Here is a 19,485-nt window from a genome sequence, read left to right as displayed (position 1 = left end):
TCCACTTCATGATTGTGTCCCACTTGTTGTTGATTCTTCACAAAAAAATACAGTTTTATATCTTTATGTTTGAAGCCTGAAATGTGGCAAAAGGTCGCAAAGTTCAAGGGGGCCGAATACTTTCGCAAGGCACTGTATTTTTTAAACTTGCTATATTGTATTTACTTCGTCACCATGGCCTTTTTTTCCTTTACCTCCCTTATCTCACGTCATTTGCTCACATTGTATATAGACTCATTTTTCTACTGTATTATTGACTGTATGTTTGTTTTACACCATGTGTAACTCTGTGTTGTTGGACGTGTCGAACTGCTTTGCTTTATCTTGGCCAGGTCGCAGTTGTAAATGAGAACTTGTTCTCAACTTGCCTACCTGGTTAAATAAAGGTGAAATAAAATAAATAAAAATTGACATGGAGGCCCAGACAGACAGCCATTCGAACAGGAAGAGACACATATGTTTACATACATATAAGGACATGTTACCTAGTAGTCAGTAGGGTCCTGTCAATGGAAATAGCATGTTTCACCTGATGTACACCTTCATATATGCATAATGTACACCACCGCTATGTCAATACCAGCATATAGGCTAATGCATATGGGAACACTCCATGTGCTCTATGTATCAGTGAGTGACTCAGTGTGAGTTGAACTGCCGTCATGAAGTCATACAATATTATTGGCAGCAAAGATGACATGATGTGATTTTAGACATTTACTTAGGTATCACATTGTTGATAATCCCATTTCACAATACCTGGAGTTACCTCTTTGATGGTTCTGGGATATCTTTATTAATAAACCGGTTTAAAGATGTTTCTTTGTTCAGATAAAAAATAAAGCATTAAGATTAGCCCTTTGGTTCTGTATATTCAAATTAAATAAACCATTGATACAATGATGAGCATTGTGTGCCAGTAATACTAGTAAAGACAGTGTTGGGCACTGATTCCAGTCCATACAATCAATTGGACATTGAACTTGAATGCTTCAATTTCTTAGAATGTTAATCTGTCATGTGCATTTTCAGTCTGATCAGCAACTGTAAACCATTGATAGATCTCATCCACATATTGATACTATATACTAATTTACAGCCCAAACCCCTTAGGACACATACAATTCAATTTTTTATTTTATTTAACCAAATTCATATTTACAATGACGGCCTACCACAGCCAAACCCTAACCTGGACGATGCTGGGCCAAATGTGTGCCGCCCTTTGGGACTCCCAATCATGGCCAGTTGTGATACAGCCTGGAATCAAACCAGGGTCTGTAGTGACGCCTCTAGCACTGAGATGCATTGCCTTAGCCCGCTGCGCCACTCGGGAGGAATAGACATAGACTTGGCCTATTTGTACAGTATTTAGCCAGGGGTGTTGGAAACGGGACTACAAAACTCAGGCAGGGAGCGCCAAAGAGGTCCCCACTATAGTCCACTATCCCCCCTCCAACATTCCATCCAGGTGATTGGATCATCCCTCTAGCACTTTCATCAACACCCTGTCCACACCCCAACAAAATACAAAAATGGGTGAGGTGATCAGGACATACCAAAGCCTTTTGTCCTTCCTGTTGTCTCTGTCATTCATACAGTATGTGACAAACCAACACCCACTACCATATCAGACCCCTCCCCCACATCGTACCTGACCCCCTCCCCTGTCCTCTGCACCCCGACCCCACTCCACCCAGGCCACTGCCTGGGGCAGCATTATCTGTGAATCTGGGGACTGTTTGGATAGGCAGGCAAGCAAACGGAATCTCACTATTGGGTCTACTGTTGGGATAGTTTGGTAGGGGTCTTTATGAAAACTGACATGGAGGTGCCAAAATACATTACATTCAACTAGCTTCATTCACACCAGGGCTTGGTTTACATTGACAACAGAACCTAAATCCTGACACACACAACTGACTGAATATGTACTCACTGGTTACACTTGGGGGTCCCATCTTCTGCAATAGTTGAGAAATAAATTATAATTTGAAGATCGAAAATATGAGTGATAAGACTACAACTCTTTCTTTGCCTCTTTTGACCTCACCCTTCCCCAGACCCCTCCCACTCACAAGGCAGGCAATACGCTTGACCTCATCTTTCCGAGAGGCTGTTCTCCTACTAATCTCACTGCAACCCTCTCCAGGTCTCTGATCACTACTTTGCACTTTCTATCACTCTAAATTTCAAGCTTTTGCGCCAACGGTCCACCTTCTCCTCCCTCTTTAAACCTCCACCCCCTCCCTCTCCTTGGACGACTGTCAGCCACCTTGAAAAGAAGGTTGGAATGTTGACGACATCTGCTCCTCATTCACTCTGCCTATTGAGTCCATCCCACTCACACTGAACTACCCTACGCTTTGATCTCTCTCTCCCCTCTCTCTCCAGATGAAATCCTGCAACTAGTGAGGTCTGGCTGCCCGCACGACCCCACCCCCCTCCCTTCTCCAGACCATCTCTGAAGACCTTCTCCCATTCTTCATTACCCTCATCAACTCATCCCTGACCACTGACTGCGTCCCCTTCTGACTTCAAAATGGCCCGAGCCGCTCCCCTCCTCAAGAAACCAACATTTGACTCCTCTGTCGTCAAAAACTACAGACCAGTACCCCTGCTTTCACTCTTCTCTATGTGACGGAGGCTCTCTGCATTGCCCGCTCCAAGACCTCTCCATCACGGTTGCCAACTCCACAGTGACCCCTCCCTAAGTGCAAAGAACCTTGGCGTGACCCTGGACAACATCCTGTCGTTCTCTGCAAACATCAAAGCAGTAACTTGCTCCTGCAGGTTCATGCTCTACAACATCCGTAGAGTATGACACTACCTCCCCGCTTGTGACATCAAACCCCTGCAACTTATCCAGAGCGCTGCAGCCCGCCTGGTGTTAAACCTTGCCAAGGTCTTCCATGCCACCATGCTCCTCAGGACACTCCACTGGCTTACAGTCAAAGCTCACATCCACTACCAGAACATGGTACTTGCTCCCTAGTGGCGCAGTGGTCTAAGGCACTGCATCTCAGTACTAGAGGCGTCACTACAGACCCTGGTTCGATTCCAGGCTGTATCACAACCGGCCGTGATTGGTAGTCCTATAGGGTGGCACAGTCGTCCGGGTTAGGGTTTGGTCGAGGTAGGCCTTCATTGTAAATATGAACATGTTCTTAACTGACTTGCCTAGTTAAATAAAGGTTAAATAAAATAAAAAAATAAAATACGGAGCAGCAAGAGGAACTGCCCCTCCTTACCTTCAGGCTACGCTCAAACCCTACGCTCAAACCCTACACCTCAACCATAACACCCCCTGAGTAGCGCTTACTTTGCTGATAGAGGCTAAATGTACTTACTATGACTGTAATATGTGGTTGTCCCACCTAGCTATCTGAAGATGAATGCACTCTCTGGATAAGAGTGTCTGCTAAATGACTAAAATATAAAAGTAAAAATTCGCTGAAAAGCATTCTAACATCAGTAATGCACCAAATGCATGAACCTGTCCCTTGCACAACGCATCTCCGGGGGCAAACGACAGTTGAAGTCAGAAGTTTACATACACTTAGGTTGGAGTCATTAAAACTCGTTTTTCAACCACTCCACAAATTATCTTGTTAACAATCTATAGTTTTAGCAAGTTGGTTAGGACATCTACTTTGTGCATGACACAAGTCATTTTTCCAACAATTGTTTACAGACAGAGTACTCCTCTTATAATTCACTGTATTACAATTCCAGTGGGTCAAAAGTTTACATACACTAAATTGACTTTGCCTTGAAACAGCTTGGAATATTCCAGAAAATTATGTCATGGCTTTAGAAGCTTCTGATAGGCTGATTGACATAATTTGAGGCAATTGGAGGTGTATCTGTGGATGTATTTCAAGGCCTACCTTCAAACAGTGCCTCTTTGCTTGACATCATGGGAAAATCAAAAGAAATCAGCCAAGACCTGAGAATAATGGTAGACCTCCACAAGTCTGTTTCAAGTCTTGGGAGCAATTTCCAAACGCCTGAAGGTATCCCGTTCATCTGTACAAACAATAGTACGCTAGTATAAACACCCTAGGACCTCGCAGCCATCATACTGCTCAGGAAGGAGACACATTCGGTCTCCTAGAGATGAACGTACTTTGGTGCGAAAAGTGCAAATCAATCCCAGAACAACAGCAAATGACCTTGTGAAGATGCTGGAGGAAACAGGTACAAAAGTACAATGAGGGAAAAAAGTATTTGATCCCCTGCTGATTTTGTACATTTGCCCACTGACAAAGAAATTATCAGTCTATAATTTTAATGGTAGGTTTATTTGAACAGTGAGAGACAGAATAACAACAACAAAATCCAGAAAAACACATGTAAAAAATGTTATAAATTGATTTGTGTTTTAATGAGGGAAATAAGTATTTGACCCCCTCTAAATCAGAAATATTTCTGGCACCCAGGTGTCTTTTATACAGGTAATGAGCTGAGATCATGAGCACACTCTTAAGGGGAGTGCTCCTAATCTCAGTTTGTTACCTGTATAAAAGACACCTGTCCACAGAAGTAATCAATCAATCCGATTCCAAACTCTCCACCATGGCCAAGACCAAAGAGCTCTCCAACGATGTCAGGGACAAGATTGTAAAACTACACAAGGCTGGAATGGGCTACAAGACCATCGCCAAGCAGCTTGGTGAGAAGGTGACAACAGTTGGTGCGATTATTTGCAAATGGAATACTTATTTTCCACTATAATTTGCAAATAAATTCATTAAAAATCCTACAATGTGATTTTCTGGATTTCCCCCCCCTCTCATTTTGCCTGTCATAGTTGAAGTGTACCTATGATGAAAATTACAGGCCGCTCTCATCTTTAAGTGGGAGAACTTGCACAATTGGTGGCTGACTAAATACTTTTTTGCCCCACTGTCCATGCCCGTCTGAAGTTTGCCAATGAACATCTGAATGATTCAGAGGACAACTGGGTGAAAGTGTTGTGGTCAGATGAGACCAAAATGGAGCTCTTTGGCAACAACTCAACTCGCCGTGTTTGGAGGAGGAGGAATGCTGCCTATGACCCCAAGAACACCATCCCCACCGTCAAACATGGAGGTGGAAACATTATGCTTTTGGTGTGTTTTTCTGATAAGGGGACAGGACAACTTCACCGCATCAAAGGGTCGATGGACGGGGCCATGTACCGTCAAATCTTGGGTGAGAACCTCCTTCCCTCAGCCAGGGCATTAAAAATGGGTCGTGGATGGGTATTGACAATGACCATGATGACAATGACCATGGGCATGACAATGACCCAAAACACACGGCCAAGGCAACAAAGGAGTGGCTCAAGAAGAACCACATTAAGATCCTGGAGTGGCCTAGCCAGTCTCCAGACCTTAATCCCATAGAAAATCTGTGGAGAGAGCTGAAGGTTCGAGTTTCCAAACGTCAGCCTCGAAACCTTAATGACTTGGAGAAGATCTGAAAGAGGAGTGGGACAAAATCCCTCCTGAGATGTGTGCAAACCTGGTGGCCAACTACAAGAAACGTCTGACCTCTGTGATTGCCAACAAGGGTTTTGCCACCAAGTACTAAGTCATGTTTTGCAGAGGGGTCAAATACTTATTTCCCTCATTAAAATGCAAATCAATTCATAACATTTTTCACATGCGTTTTTCTAGATTTATTTGTTTGTAATTCTGTCTCTCAATGTTCAAATAAACCTACCATTAAAATCATAGACTGATAATTTCTTTGTCAGTGGGCAAACGTACAAAATCAGCAGGGGGTCAAATACTCCCCCCCCCCCTCACTGTATCTATATCCACAGTAAAAACGAGTCCTATATCGACATAACCTGAAAGGCTGCTCAGCAAGGAAGAAGCCACTGCTCAAAAACTGACATAAAAAAAGCCAGACTACGGGTTGAAATTGCACATGGGACAAAGATTGTACTTTTTGGAGAAATGTCCTCTGGTCTGATGAAACAAAAATAGAACTGTTTAGCCATAATGACCATCGTTATGTTTGGAGGAAAAAGGGGGATGCTTGCAAGCCGAAGAACACCATCCCAACCGTGAAGCACGGGGGTGGCAGCATCATGTTGTGGGGGTGCATCCGGCATCATGTTGTATATGTATTTGGCTAAAGTGTATGTAAACTTTCGACTTCAACTAAAACTAAATGTCCTAAGTTTAATCAAAAAATTTGTTTATACGTATGTGTAGTTTTATACAGGCAGGATTTTCACATTGTCTAGGATTTTCACATTGCCTGGAAAGGACCCATCTGCACTGTCTTTGATGATGTGGACAATTGAATAAATTGGGGAAGGGCACAATGTATGGAACATCAACCTACAGACACACAGTATACTAGGCTAGCACTTGTAGGCTACATCAGAATTGAATATTGAACTGGACAGTAATGATTTAGATTTAGTATGCTGTCGATGGAATATTTGCCATTTATAAAGGGGGTTCTCTACTTTGATAATAATATATATTGGTTTCTGATGAATAAGAGTAGAATCACCACCGTTGACACTGGATTTAATTGCGCAAGCACTACTGAGCTCATGGAAGCTAGGCTACTCTATGTGATTCATTCTCTGCACGTTCTCTGATCCGTGTGACGCTGACGGTGGTCATTCTCTGCACGGTCTCATCTTTGTGATACTGAGAGTACTCTATCAAATGTACATAAAACATCCATCAATGACATTCCACAACAAGATTACGTGGTTTTAAGCCACATATTTGTTAAAAACTGGTTACAACTACACAAAGGCTCAGAGATTACATAGGTTATGTAATAACAAGCTAATACAGTACTGTGAAAAACAGTCAGTTCTCGCGATGGGTGTATCTTCCATCTTGCCACGTTCGAGCGCTGACGTAAAACGGTTATGTCTAGATGGAATACAGCTTTTGTCAAATGACTGTCAAAAATATATTTTTTGCATTTTAGCTAACCCTAACCTAAACATAAGTATCCTAAACTGCTACGTTAATTCTACTAACATGCTGCGTAAGTTCTTCTAAAAAACTGCCGCACACTAGGAGCTCAGATGCAATCATTTAATAACCTAATTAACCAACGTTTCGACAGACAAGCTGTCTTCTTCAGCGTAGTTCTCATAACCTACGAAAAGTCAATTTTGACAAAAGCTGTATCCCTTATAGTTAAAACCACATAAAGGGGGGATAAACAAGGCGGTTCTAGCCTGCGGGGGTATCCCAATGACTGTATCCATACGATTGAATAAGACAACCACCTCTGAAAGCGAATTGGACGAGATTTTCCTTTTCTCCGCCCACCTTGTCTTCGTGAAGCTCGCACTGGCTGAGGGCGCATTCACTAAACTGTGGACGGGGTTGCTATGGGCTTCGGGTTATGAGGGCAGAGATTTGATTGAGATTCTATTGGGCCACCTTTAGTGCAAGAAATTGAGAGTGAAGCTCTTTAATTTTGAATTTGCACATTTCAACTTGAATTCAAGCAACTTCGAATAGCCATGGCCCCGAAGAAAAACGCACGAGGACACAAAATGAAAGGTTCGTAATTTTAGTAGTGGCAGTGGTGCATGGAACCAACCTTCACTTAGCTGCAGAATGGCTTTAAAAGTTAATCGGGGGGCAATATTGACATTTTCATTTAAGCATTGCAAGTTAGCCTACAACAATACGATACAACAAATACAATAAATAATACGAAGCCTATAAAACTGGACAGTATGTAGCATAACGTCAACAATATACCAACAAAGTAAGCCAGCAATTGTGCCCCTTTTTACGGAACCATCAACTGTACAGTACATTGTTTCGAGTTATAGTAAACACAAACAGTGTCTCTTTATATCCAGATTTCAGACGCTTTTCCCTATCTTACTATACATTGTACATACTATTCATAACAGGGCATTTGTTCGATTTGAAAAATGTTCGTGCAATTCGTCAGGTTGCAAAGAATAGTTTGCACGACCATAGCCCGTGCATTTTACATTGGCTATGGCATCTGTATCATCTTGTGCTCACGTATGACAATATGTGTCATTTTACGCAGCGAGACCAATTACAATATCAACCTCGTAGACTTCAGCGGAAACGGCATCAGTTGCGTGTATTGTTCCCCCCCATTTACTTTTCCTTAATTTCTCCCAAGTGCTCACGTGTCAATAGTGGGAGAACGTGGGAGGGGTTACACGTGGCTTATATCGTCACTGTTGCGAACCAGGACCCATATGGATCCCTTTGAAATTATATGGACACCCCTTTTTCTCATCGCAGGACCGCTCCCCAAATTATCGAGATTATGAATTATATTGGCATGGGCTAAACTCCCAGATTTAAACTTTCTAAACTATTGGTTTCAGGGCAGACTGCAAGGGGGAGCTAAATATTGGGCCCCTTTTCAAAAACTCCAGTGTCATTGTGACACGTGTCCTTAGAAAAGTTTACCCGAAATGTTATTGTATTTTAAAAAATATATATATATTTAACCTTTATTTAACCAGGCAAGTCAGTTGTTTTTTGTAGACTTCTAGTTCTTGTAGACTTATAACCTTAGAATGTGTTGCACAAAGGTAAGTAGATTGTGGCAATCTTCTGTTACTGTCAGTGTTTCAGTGCCCCTCATTTTTAGGCTACTTCCATAACTAGTTTTTTTTTATTCATCTGATATAGAAAGCAGCATTTATACCATGTTTTGTCACACTTTCAATAAGATGATAATTGGGGCGGCAGGGTAGCCTAGTGGTTAGAGTGTTGGACTAGTAACTGGAAGGTTGCTAGTCCAACCCACTGTTCCTAGGCCGTCATTGAAAATAAGAATTTGTTCTTAACTGACTTGCCTGGTTAAATAAAGGTAAAATTAAAAAAATAATCATCAGGCCACTATCATGCAAATCGATCATATCGGTGTGAATATTATGGTTCCTGCCATAAGGGAAAGTTGAGAAGTCATCAAGTAAGCAATTGCAAACTTTTTTATCAACTTCAAGTGGTTGCAAATGAGTTGAAGGTACACACTTTGCATGTTATGCATGATCAAACGGTGGTTGTATTAATAAAAAGTCCTTTGGAACATTATGTACTGTTCTTATCGGAGCGTTTCACAACTCAGGGCTCCTCACCTTCCATGTATGTTGAAGTTGTACAGGGGCATATTCATTAGGTGAACTGTTCAGGAAGTTGCTGATAGAAATGTAATTTGTAGAACTGACACTATTCACTATTCAACAAGACAGACGCATCTGTGATAAATTTCTGTTAGTTAACATGGGCTATGTTGCACCCCCTCTGAACAGGCCTCATACTCACTTCCCAACATCTGATGACTATCAACTGCGTGCCTATAGCTCCCGAGTGGCGCAGTGGTCTAACAGGCTGACTACACCTCTCGTGTCGAGTGCGCGAGCATTGCAAAATAAAATTTGAAATCTATATTTTTCAATAATTGCACCCACACTGCTTGCACGCACCAACGAGCGTCTGCGTTGCCAAGGGCTAAATAGAAGTCAGTTCTATTTCTGACGCAGATTGCACTGCAAGTCCTACCTCTCCCATCTCCTCATTGGTTTATAGAAGCAGGTATCCACGTGCCATCTCCTCATTGGTTATACCCACGTGGCTGACTGAAAGACAAACAAGGTCAGTGACGGTAATGCACCTAATTTATGAAAGTTGCCAATCGCAATATAAAGTCAAGAGAAGAAAAGACCTGGAAGGAGGAGAGATGACTAGAAACGATTCGGTTGACCGTTTTATGTGTCAATTAATTGGTGGAGTAGAGGACCTTGTGCATTTCAGGTAAAATAACAACTCAAATGTTTATAACACAGGACAAATTAGCTAGCAACAACAAGCTAGCTAAATAGGACAAATTAGCTAGCAAGTGCAAGCTAGCTAGCTAAATTACCGTAAATGTTTAATGCTTTTCGACCTGTCCCCAAATTAATATAATTGAACCTGCTTGCCATGATCGCATTTGGTGTGGGGGGACAAAATACATTTATGCGCGATGGCGCACGATGGGGCATGCGCGCAGCCGGGATTGGGTTCCGTGTAAGGCACTGCATCTCAGTGCTAGAGGCATCACTACAGACACCCTGGTTCAAATCCAGGCTGTATCACAACTGGCTGTTATTGGGAGTCCCTTAGGGTGGCGCACAAATGGCCCAGCGTCATCCGGGTTTAGCGGGTGTAGGCTTTCATTGTAAATAAGAATTAGTTCTTGACTGACTTGTCTAACTAAATAAAGTTTACATTTCAAAAATAATTTAAAGCTATAGGGACTTATTGATGCCTCAAAGTGAAAGCTATTTCCTAGTTTCCCTTTCAACATGCTGCATTTATGTAATAATACAGAAAGAGTATGTGGAAGTCAGTTACTATACTGTATGACCAAAATATAAAAACAGCTGTTCCTTTTGAATCTGCATCCTTTCAACATATTGTTTGTTCAGAGGTTGGATTGTCATTGATATTCTACACAGTGTTTCTATTGACATGCCATATTTTATTATGTCTTGTCATATTATTATTTATAAACAATGAGTTTGCTCCCTCCAGCCTCTTCTCTCAGCCTGATGGTTTAATTGGAAGAAGGCCACAGAACTGGTAAAGGCAATAACTGACATGTTACCTTGTGTGTTTTCTTTGCAGTGTATCTCCCACCCCCCAAACTAAATACTATTCTTAGTTAGGGAATAATCTTGCATGTGTGGTGTGAGCTTGTTTGTAGGGGATGTTGTTTTGCTTGCCTGTTCTGCTTTGGATTTTGCACCGAGCTGTACAAGAGTTGTAGGACTGAAAATGTTGTATAACTGATGAATGAGGGTTGTGAACATTTCACACATTCTTGTAAGCTATGCTGAAGTTTTTTTGTTTGTTGCTCTCACTGATCCTTGAGTTAAGTTTACTGCTATTGAATTGGTGGCACCGAAGTATCAGTATTTGAATAAGTCAATTTGCCCACTTCATTACTAGAGTCCTTTGTACAGTATGTGGTCCTGCTGCGTCTCAGAGACCGGACTCTGTTTGTTCAGTTTGCACTATGGTTCTGAATGTCTTTGTTCTACAGACGTTAAAGGACACAAGCATGTCTTTATGGAGAGTCAGTAAGGTGGTTTTGAAATGATTTAGGCTAATTGCTTTTAAATTGTGTCTGGCACTACATCAGCGAAAAAGCTTCATTTTAGATTTCAACTGAGCATCATAGTTCATTTCCTGATGCTCCCACATAGTCCATAGAATGCTGTTATGTTACTGGTAATGTGAGCAGTATCTCTAAAGGTCACTTTGGTTATGAATGGAGGCTGGTGTGTTGGCTCTATGTGCTTGAAGGAAGTATTTAGCAGCATCAAATCAAATGTTATCTGTCACATGCGCCGAACAGGTGTACAGTAAAATCTTACTTACAAGCCCTTAACCAACAATGTCGTTTTAAGAAAAATAAGTGTTAAGTTCAACAAAAAAAATAGAAGTTAAAAATAACCAATAGTTAAAGAGCACCAGTAACATAACAGTAACGAGGCTATATACAGGGGGTACTGGTACAGGGTCAATGTGCAGGGGCACCGGTTAGTCGAGGTATTTGAGGAGGGGGACGTGTAGCCATTTGATTAGTTTACCCTGTATCTTTCCTGTATCTGGTCTGGGAGTCTCTTCCACTCCCCTTTCTGTGGACTTGGTAACTTCTGACTGGCCCTTTTAGCCAAACCATGACAGTGTATGAAGTAACCAGGTGGTATTAGTTGGGAAACCAAACAGATCATGATTAAATCAAACTGGCCTTGTGTGAGAGCCAGGGGGTGGGGGAGTCGAGGACGATTGGTAACATTATCTTGTCAATGTGACCACATGCACCAACTTAAGTCCCTAAAATCGAGGTGTGTGTGTGTGTGTGAGAGAGAGAGAGAGAGCGTGTGTTTGAAAGAGAAGGGGACTGTGTCAAAGCAGACATTCCACAGGATCCTTATGCAAGCTCAAACAGAACAACGTACCCACAAACAACACCAGCAGAGAAAGAGAACAGAGAGAGCGAGTTTCTTTACAACTAAATACACAGTTAAAAAGGAAGTAACAGTATTCAGTTGGTAGTCTGTCTGTGGCCAGAAACAAGTCTGGCCAGTGTGAGAGAGGGGGTATGTCTCTCCAGAGAGAGTCGGTAGGGAAGGTTGTAGTAAACGCTTCGGCAGCAAAAATTGGATTGATACAGAGATTAGCATGGCCCCTCTGAAAGGATGACATGCAAAATCCGTAAACGCCTGCACAAATGGCTTAGGGGCTTTAAAACGTAGGTCTGCTAGATTAGGGCTGCAACCTTTTCAGGACTGTCAGTACCCATGTTCCAACGGGGAATGCAAACAGTTTAGACAGTTTGTTGGCATTTATTTTTAGGCCCACTTGTTAGGCTATTTTCATTCTCTTGTAATCTTGTGAAGGCTAAGTGTTTGAAAATGTGAGCGAGTAGCAAATACCTTATACAAAACAGATGCAAATAGTTTTATTATTGAAAACGGATAGTAAAATGTTTCCTTTTACCTTTATTTAACTAGGCAAGTCAGTTAAGAACAAATTCTTATTTACAATGACGACCTACCCCGGATGACGTTGAGCTCTGCCCTATGGGACTCCTGATCACGGCCGGTTGTGTTACAGCCAACTTATCATCTGCCAATATCCTATTGTTTCTGTATTCTGTATCAGCTAAAAATATGTGTATCACTTATACAGTACGCAGGCTTTTAGCATGTCCCCTTTTACACTAGGGCTGGGCGATTTTTATCGAATCAATTTGAATTGATGTTTTTACACGATATTCCAAATGCCTTGTTTAGCAAGAATAATGTTTTTCTTTCTGTTTTTTTTATGAGCGATTGTCTTGATTGTTCTCATGTTTTTTTTTTGGTCTCGTCTCCTTCGCTCCCTCTGTGCTTGTGTGCACCTTCCCATTTACACCAGAGATCTGTATGTAATGAGGTGATGCTAGGGCAGGGCGGTATACCGTTTTTTATGATATACAGTGTGTTTGGAAAGTATTCAGACCCCTTGACTTTTTCCCACATTTTGTTACGTTACAGCCTTATTTTAAAATGGATGAAATAGCTCTTTCCCCTCATCAATCTACACACAATATCCCATAATGACAAAGTAAAAATCCAAACCGGTCCGTGCATCAATACTGGTTGGTAGGTAGGTAGGTATTTATTTATTTATTGGAGGTCGGCCGATTAATCGGAATTGCCGATTAATTAGGGCCAAATTCAAGTTTCCGTAACAATCAGAAATCAGTGTTTTTGGGCGCCGATTAAAAAAAATATATATAGGAAAAATCCCACTCCTCTAACAATAGGGGGAGTCATCCCAAACTCGAGAAGGCCGGTGACACGCTTAGGTCCAAAATAAGCTGATAAAATGCATTGGGCTTATTTTGGACAGATTTTGATGAGTGAAACCTTGCCTCACCTCTTCCTCTCTGTTTATACACGCACACAGCAACCCCCCCCCCCCCCTGCCACTCCCACAACACAATGAGAGGTCACTTCTTCCTCCCCGACAAAAAGTTTTAACTTGCTATTTGCATTTGAGGTTTGGTCCATCAGAATGGGTCATAGGCCACTTGATTTCAACATCTGAACAAAGTGGACAGGCTAGCCTGCTGTTCAAACAGTTGGAGAAAGACAGAACGGTGTGTTCATAACAATTCAACTGTTCTGCTTTGTTAACTAGCAAATAGATCGAAGTTGGCTAAACTTAGTGTTCATTTTCCATAATGCCAGCTACAAGAACTAAATGTGCATTATACATGGTGCTGGTTAAAATTGTAACAAAAAGGGCATTTTCATGGACAGATTTGAAAGCCAGATCAGTGATTGTTGCAACTATTTTGATAAAATAATGTAATTATTCGTGGGTCTTGTGTTTGTGGAAGGCTTATTTAGCCTAAGTATAATTTCACAAGCCCTGAATTCATTGGATTATTGCTGACTGGGCCTCCCGAGTGGTGCAGCGGTCTACGGCACTGCATCGCGAGTACTAGAGGTGTTACTACAGACCCAGGTTCGTTCCAAGGCTGTGTCACAACCGGCCGTGATCGGGAGTCCCATAGGACGGCGCAAAATTGGCCCAGCACCGTCCGGTTTGGGGGAAGGGTTTGGCAGGGGGGCTTTACTTGATTCATTGCGCTCTAGCGACTCCTTGTGGGCGCCTGCAGGCTGACCTCGGTCTTCAGTTGAACAGTGTTTCCTCCGACACATTGGTGTGGCTGGTTCCCGGGTTAAGTGGGTGTTAAGTAGCGCAGTCTGGCGGGTTTCGGAGGGCGCACGACTCAACCTCCGACTCCTGAGCCCGTTGGGGAGTTGCAGCGATAAGACGAGATCGAAATTGGGGAGAGAAAGGGGGGTAAAATAGACCCCAAAAATAAATAATAATAACTAAGATTATTGCTGACTGTTTAAAGTACAGTGTATTTGACCTTTAATTGTACAACAAATCTTATTTAGAGATAACATTTAAAAAAATCTGAATAGCCCATAAGTTTGAAAAAGCCCATATTTTACACCCCTGCTGGCTTACCCCTACTCGCTAACCACTAGCAGCCTTAAAACACTTCACTTATTAGCAGTTCATCACATTAGCATTTCCCGTATTGTTACACAAAATCAAGATGAACCTTTACCATCATAGTAGACATTGAACATCTATAACCAAACTGGCTAAAACTCTGTTGTTAGCTGACAGTGCTATAGTTAGCCACATGCTAACATTACTAACGTTTAACTCGCAGTAGTAACAGTAAATCCAGATAATGGCTAACACAAACATTGGCTACCATGATGTCCTGCAAGTTATATCGGCCAATAAAGATCAGGCAGTTCAGCAGAAATAAATATCTTGGAATAAACAGTGACATTAATCTGATTTGGTATTTGAACATTCATTTCTGTAAAACGTGCAGTGTTGGAGTTGTTGTAGCTTGCTATCTAGCTAGCTTATTCCATCCCCAAACACCTGCTAGATCCGAGTGGGCTAGTTTGTTTTGCATGGCCCGGGTGCTCTAAGATAGCCAGCTATTTTTTTATTTTGATCAAATAGGAACATAACTTTATGGACACTTCAGTACCTCCCGATTGGCCAACATCACCGACGCGACCAGCTGGCTGTTCCTTTGTTGATGTCAAAGAAGCAATGTATTGTTGGAGTTTTGATAAATGGAATTCAGATTGCAAAAGATAAGTGTTTAATAAACAAAAAATAAGCTTAAGCATAAGAATATAATCAATCGATGCTGTTAGATTTGTGGAATCTCTCTCTCTCGTGCAACCTTTCCTTTTAACATGACCAACAACTTTCCGACCAGGGTTGTGACAGCGCATGACATAGTAGTTTGTGTTTTCCTGTGTTTTATATTTTAATGTGATTTCTAGGACCGGGACGGTACCAGTATTGCAACTATTTTTTTCCACGGCAAAAATGATAACACAGAAGCGGAGCTCTCTTTGGTCCTTTCAAAACAATAAAATACTGTATGTTATAGCTTGGAAAATAAAGAACTGTGAGACTTGATGATGTTTCCAATGTTAGGGATGTTTTCCTAAAGAAGTAAAATCCGCTTTGTGCTGTGTTTCCTTGCCACGATACTAACAAGTATTGCGATACTAGTATCTCCTGGCCCTGGTGATTTCCATGTGTGCTAGGCAATGTGAGGCCCATTGTGCATTTTGCTTTGATTTGTGGTCATGCGAAAGTATTCTGGATGAGCAACATTTTTACTTTACCCCCTTTTTCTCTCTTGTGATATCCAATTGGTAGTTACAATCTTGTCTCATCACTGCAACTCCCCGACGGACTCGGGAGAAGCTAACGTCGAGAGCCATGCGTCCTCCGAAACACAACCCTGCCAAACCGCACTGCTTCTTGACACACTGCTCGCACCAATGTGTCAGGGGAAACACCGCCTGACTGACGACTGAAAGTCAGCTCGCAGGGGCTCGGCCCGCCACAAGGAGTCACTAGAGCACGATGAGACAAGGAAATCCCGGCCGTTAAAACCTTCCCCTAATCTGGACGACGCTGGGCCAAATGTGCACCGCCCCACGGGTCTCCCGGTCACGGCTAGATGTGACAACAGCCTGGGATCGAACTGCGATGCTGTGTCTTAGACCGCTGCGCCCCTCTGGAGGCTTGGATGAGCAACATTTAACACATTGGCAATAACCCAGCTCCTTCTCCAAAATGCACACACTTTTTTGCAGCAGATTTGCTTTGTACTCTACCTATGTCAGGCAGGTGATGTACGTTTGTGATTGACGTCCCTCAATCCTGAGTGTGCAGAGAAGTTTTGAAATGCCTCTACACTCTCGGAGAGCCTGCTTAAACCGCCCATGTAGGTCTAATGAGTATCCCCCTGGCAGCCAAGCAAAGTCCCTGAATGTCTGCCAGGATTTGCATGGGCTGTGGCCTGTAGCCTTTAAATCCCTCCCCCTCAGCCCGCTCCACCACACGGTAGTGTGTGAATGAGTGTCAGCCAGTTCACTTAGTGAAGCTCTCCCCTTCTCTGCCTGTTGCTGTTTTATTGTTACTGGGGTGGGAGGTAAAATTGACATCCATTTTTTTATGACCCTTTGAATCCCTGGGGTTCTGTCCTGAGGGATGCCGGATAATGTTACATTGGCATGGCGTTAACACCGCCTCTCCATATCAATGCCTGAATGTCTTCTGGTGGACGAGCAGACAGCTCTAAAAATAGCCCTATTAGCTGGTTCAGGTCCCATATCGGGTTCCTGCTGAGTTTGCCTGGAACAAATAGAGGAAGGTAGCTGTTGCAAAGGGGTTTGGGGGAAGGATAAGGGAGATAAGACTCACGGAAGCTTTTCCCATTCGGACGGGTCAGGGACGGTCTGCACGGATGGAAGGGCCGATAGTCAAGCCCACCCCGGTGTTGGAACCCGTGGTGGTTGTCGAACACACAGAAGGTAGATGGAGCGATGTCATCAGTTAACAACCTTCTCCGGGAATGAGGGTTACTTTTATCGACATTGGTTCGACCCGTGAAATGTTCCTTTTTTGGTGATGGTGGACAAACCGTTGTTATTGTGAGGGGTGCACATCTGGGGTTGATACTTTGGTGTTTGTTATACTCAACTGAGGGATGATGTGGAGCATGACACAGCTCTGTCGATAAGGTCATAGGATTGTGCCTAGTTTTTGGATTGGTTTCGGTGCAGATGTGGAACCACTTTATTGAACTTTTGGAAAAAAATCTCAAACTGTAGTGTGAAGATGAGGTTTGCATGAAAGTGTAGTCGAATGACCAATGGGTGCATTGATTATGACTAATGGCATTTGGAGATTTTTTTCGGGACTATTCATATAAAAAAAATATAAAGAACTGTCATTGACATAAGCAGGTGCTGTGTGTCTATATATGGCGTCCAGTAAGCGTTTCACTGTTACCCTACACTTGTTGATTACGAAGCATGTGACGAATATCAGTTAATTTGATCTGTATGTGTGAAATGGTTTGACCTAGCTTTAGGTTAGCAGACTCTGCACCTGTTCATTATTCCACTGCCGTTTCTTCGAATATACTGTTGTTTTTACCTATACAGTGCTTTGTGTTCAGTGTCAACAGAAACCTGAATGATTACTCCACTGCTTTTGTATTTTTGCCTCTCTTGGGACCATACTGAATTCTGAATTCAGTTACTTGAAGCTCTAGGCCTATGTTCAGGCCTCTTGAGGTTTGCAATGTGGCATTCTTAGGTTTTCATGCTATATATAGGCAACATTTTATCTACTTTTTCTTTTTAAGTATCAAAAATGTGGTCAGTGGCTTATGAGATTTCTCCATTCTTACTCATTTAACTTCCCATTTTATATCTCTGACTGCAAAACAAAACAAAAAAATGCTTAAGTCATGAGTATTATCGCAAGATATCTCTTTGCCGTCAGCTTCTTTTGACCACAAAAGCTATCTGATTTCTGGAACATTTAGGCCTAGGCCTGTATTTTGACCACCTTACACCTCAAATGGAACACATTGCATTTGTGTGTGGCTCATGTCTACACATGTCTTTATCCTGTATAGTATTAGTTTCAGGTCTGACTCTCTGACTCATCTCTCTCCCTCCCACCATCACAGAAGCCAAAGCACAGCTGGCCAGTAAGAATGGCAAGAAGCCTGAGGTAGCAGGAGGAAGCTCCTTCTTCACCTGGTTCATGGTTCTTGCCCTCCTGGGCGTCTGGACCTCTGTGGCCGTCGTCTACTTCGACCTGGTCGACTACCAAGGCGTCATCGGTAAGTGACACCCTAAAGGGGCAGTGCAGTGAAAAATTAGATTTTCCTGTGTGTTTTATATATATATATATAAATATATATATATATATATACACACACACACTATAAGTGTAAGAGCTGTTTGAAAAGACAGCCTGACATATATTGGGATATCACCAGGCAGTATAAGTTAATAGACCAATAAATAGTTTGCCCTCTTCTCTGCCAATAATGGCTAGTTTTCAGGTTACATATCCCTACAAATAGGCTCCCCCAATAAGGTCCCTCACTCAGGCCACTCCCAGACAGTCCTAGCAAAAGTCTTGCTTGAGAAATTGCTTTTTTACTAAGAAGCTGTTTTTGTTTCTTTTTGGCCATTTCAATTGAAAGAAATCAAAGTAATGTACTTAATTGTAATCCCGAACCCATTTGATATTGAGATAAAAACGGCTTCATTGAACCTTTTAACAGGAAACATAAATGCTACAGTACTGTAGCAGGGCTACATTTCCTGCTAGCTACAGCAGTCTGTCACAGTCAGTTGGTAGAACCTTCAGCCTTTGCTACAGTCATGAATGCCATTGAGGAATAACCCAAAGTGATACTGAGTGCTTTGATGCATTTTAACATTGAACTTTCAACTTCTCAACCATGACGTAGTTTTATCTATAGTGCATGTGTGCACTTGCTCAGTGTGTGGATCTGAATATGTCTGTTTACTAACTCATGTTTGGATCTCAAATTGATAGTAAATCATTTATTAATCTTGCAAATATTTTTATTTCTCCAATGTGAATGTTTTTGTCTGGTCTTAATCTTGCATGCAGCCAATGCAAAGGACTTGCACATTAAGCTCTCTGAGACACTGCAAGGTATGATATTTGCACCCATGATCATGCCCCCAAATAACCATGAGACTCACCCGCCCTCCAGTCCCAATTGAAATAATCCATTTATTTCCCATACATATCGTCTAATCACTTGCTTTTGACTAAATTCTTATTGCGAGAAAATACAACATTTTTAAGTTGCATTTGTCATAAAAGAGATTTAACCTTTTTTTAATAGTCACACTGTATTTGTTTAATGATACAAAGCTGGCAAAATAATATTTTGAATCATTGCTTCCTTGCTTTTTTATGCTGAGCTAGTCATGTTTATTTAAATAAGACAGTGTGGCTATGTTGTGATAGGGGTTGGAACCGGTTCAGGGAACAGTTA

General features: G+C 42.0%; 1 protein-coding gene across 2 annotated transcripts in view; it reads left to right on the top strand.

Moving 5' to 3' along the window:
• Positions 1–7,346: 7,346 nt before the first annotated feature.
• The window catches only part of LOC135515272 (fibrous sheath CABYR-binding protein-like), a 32,933-nt gene continuing 20,794 nt past the window's right edge, over positions 7,347–19,485 (top strand). The window contains exons 1-3 of one of the 2 annotated variants that reach the window (XM_064938975.1): positions 7,347–7,538; positions 18,130–18,285; positions 19,092–19,136. In XM_064938975.1, the coding sequence (XP_064795047.1) occupies positions 7,499–7,538; positions 18,130–18,285; positions 19,092–19,136 (241 nt within the window). In that variant the 5' untranslated portion in view covers positions 7,347–7,498. Of the gene's footprint in view, positions 7,539–16,789; positions 16,961–18,129; positions 18,286–19,091; positions 19,137–19,485 lie in introns of those variants that run through there. The other variant, XM_064938970.1, reaches the window with a different exon arrangement.

The sequence above is a fragment of the Oncorhynchus masou genome, chromosome 3, assembly GCF_036934945.1.
Source record: "Oncorhynchus masou masou isolate Uvic2021 chromosome 3, UVic_Omas_1.1, whole genome shotgun sequence".
Classification (NCBI taxonomy): Eukaryota; Metazoa; Chordata; class Actinopteri; order Salmoniformes; family Salmonidae; genus Oncorhynchus; species Oncorhynchus masou.
Note: the sequence above shows the minus strand (reverse complement) of the source record. Positions and strands in the feature narration are given on the sequence as shown.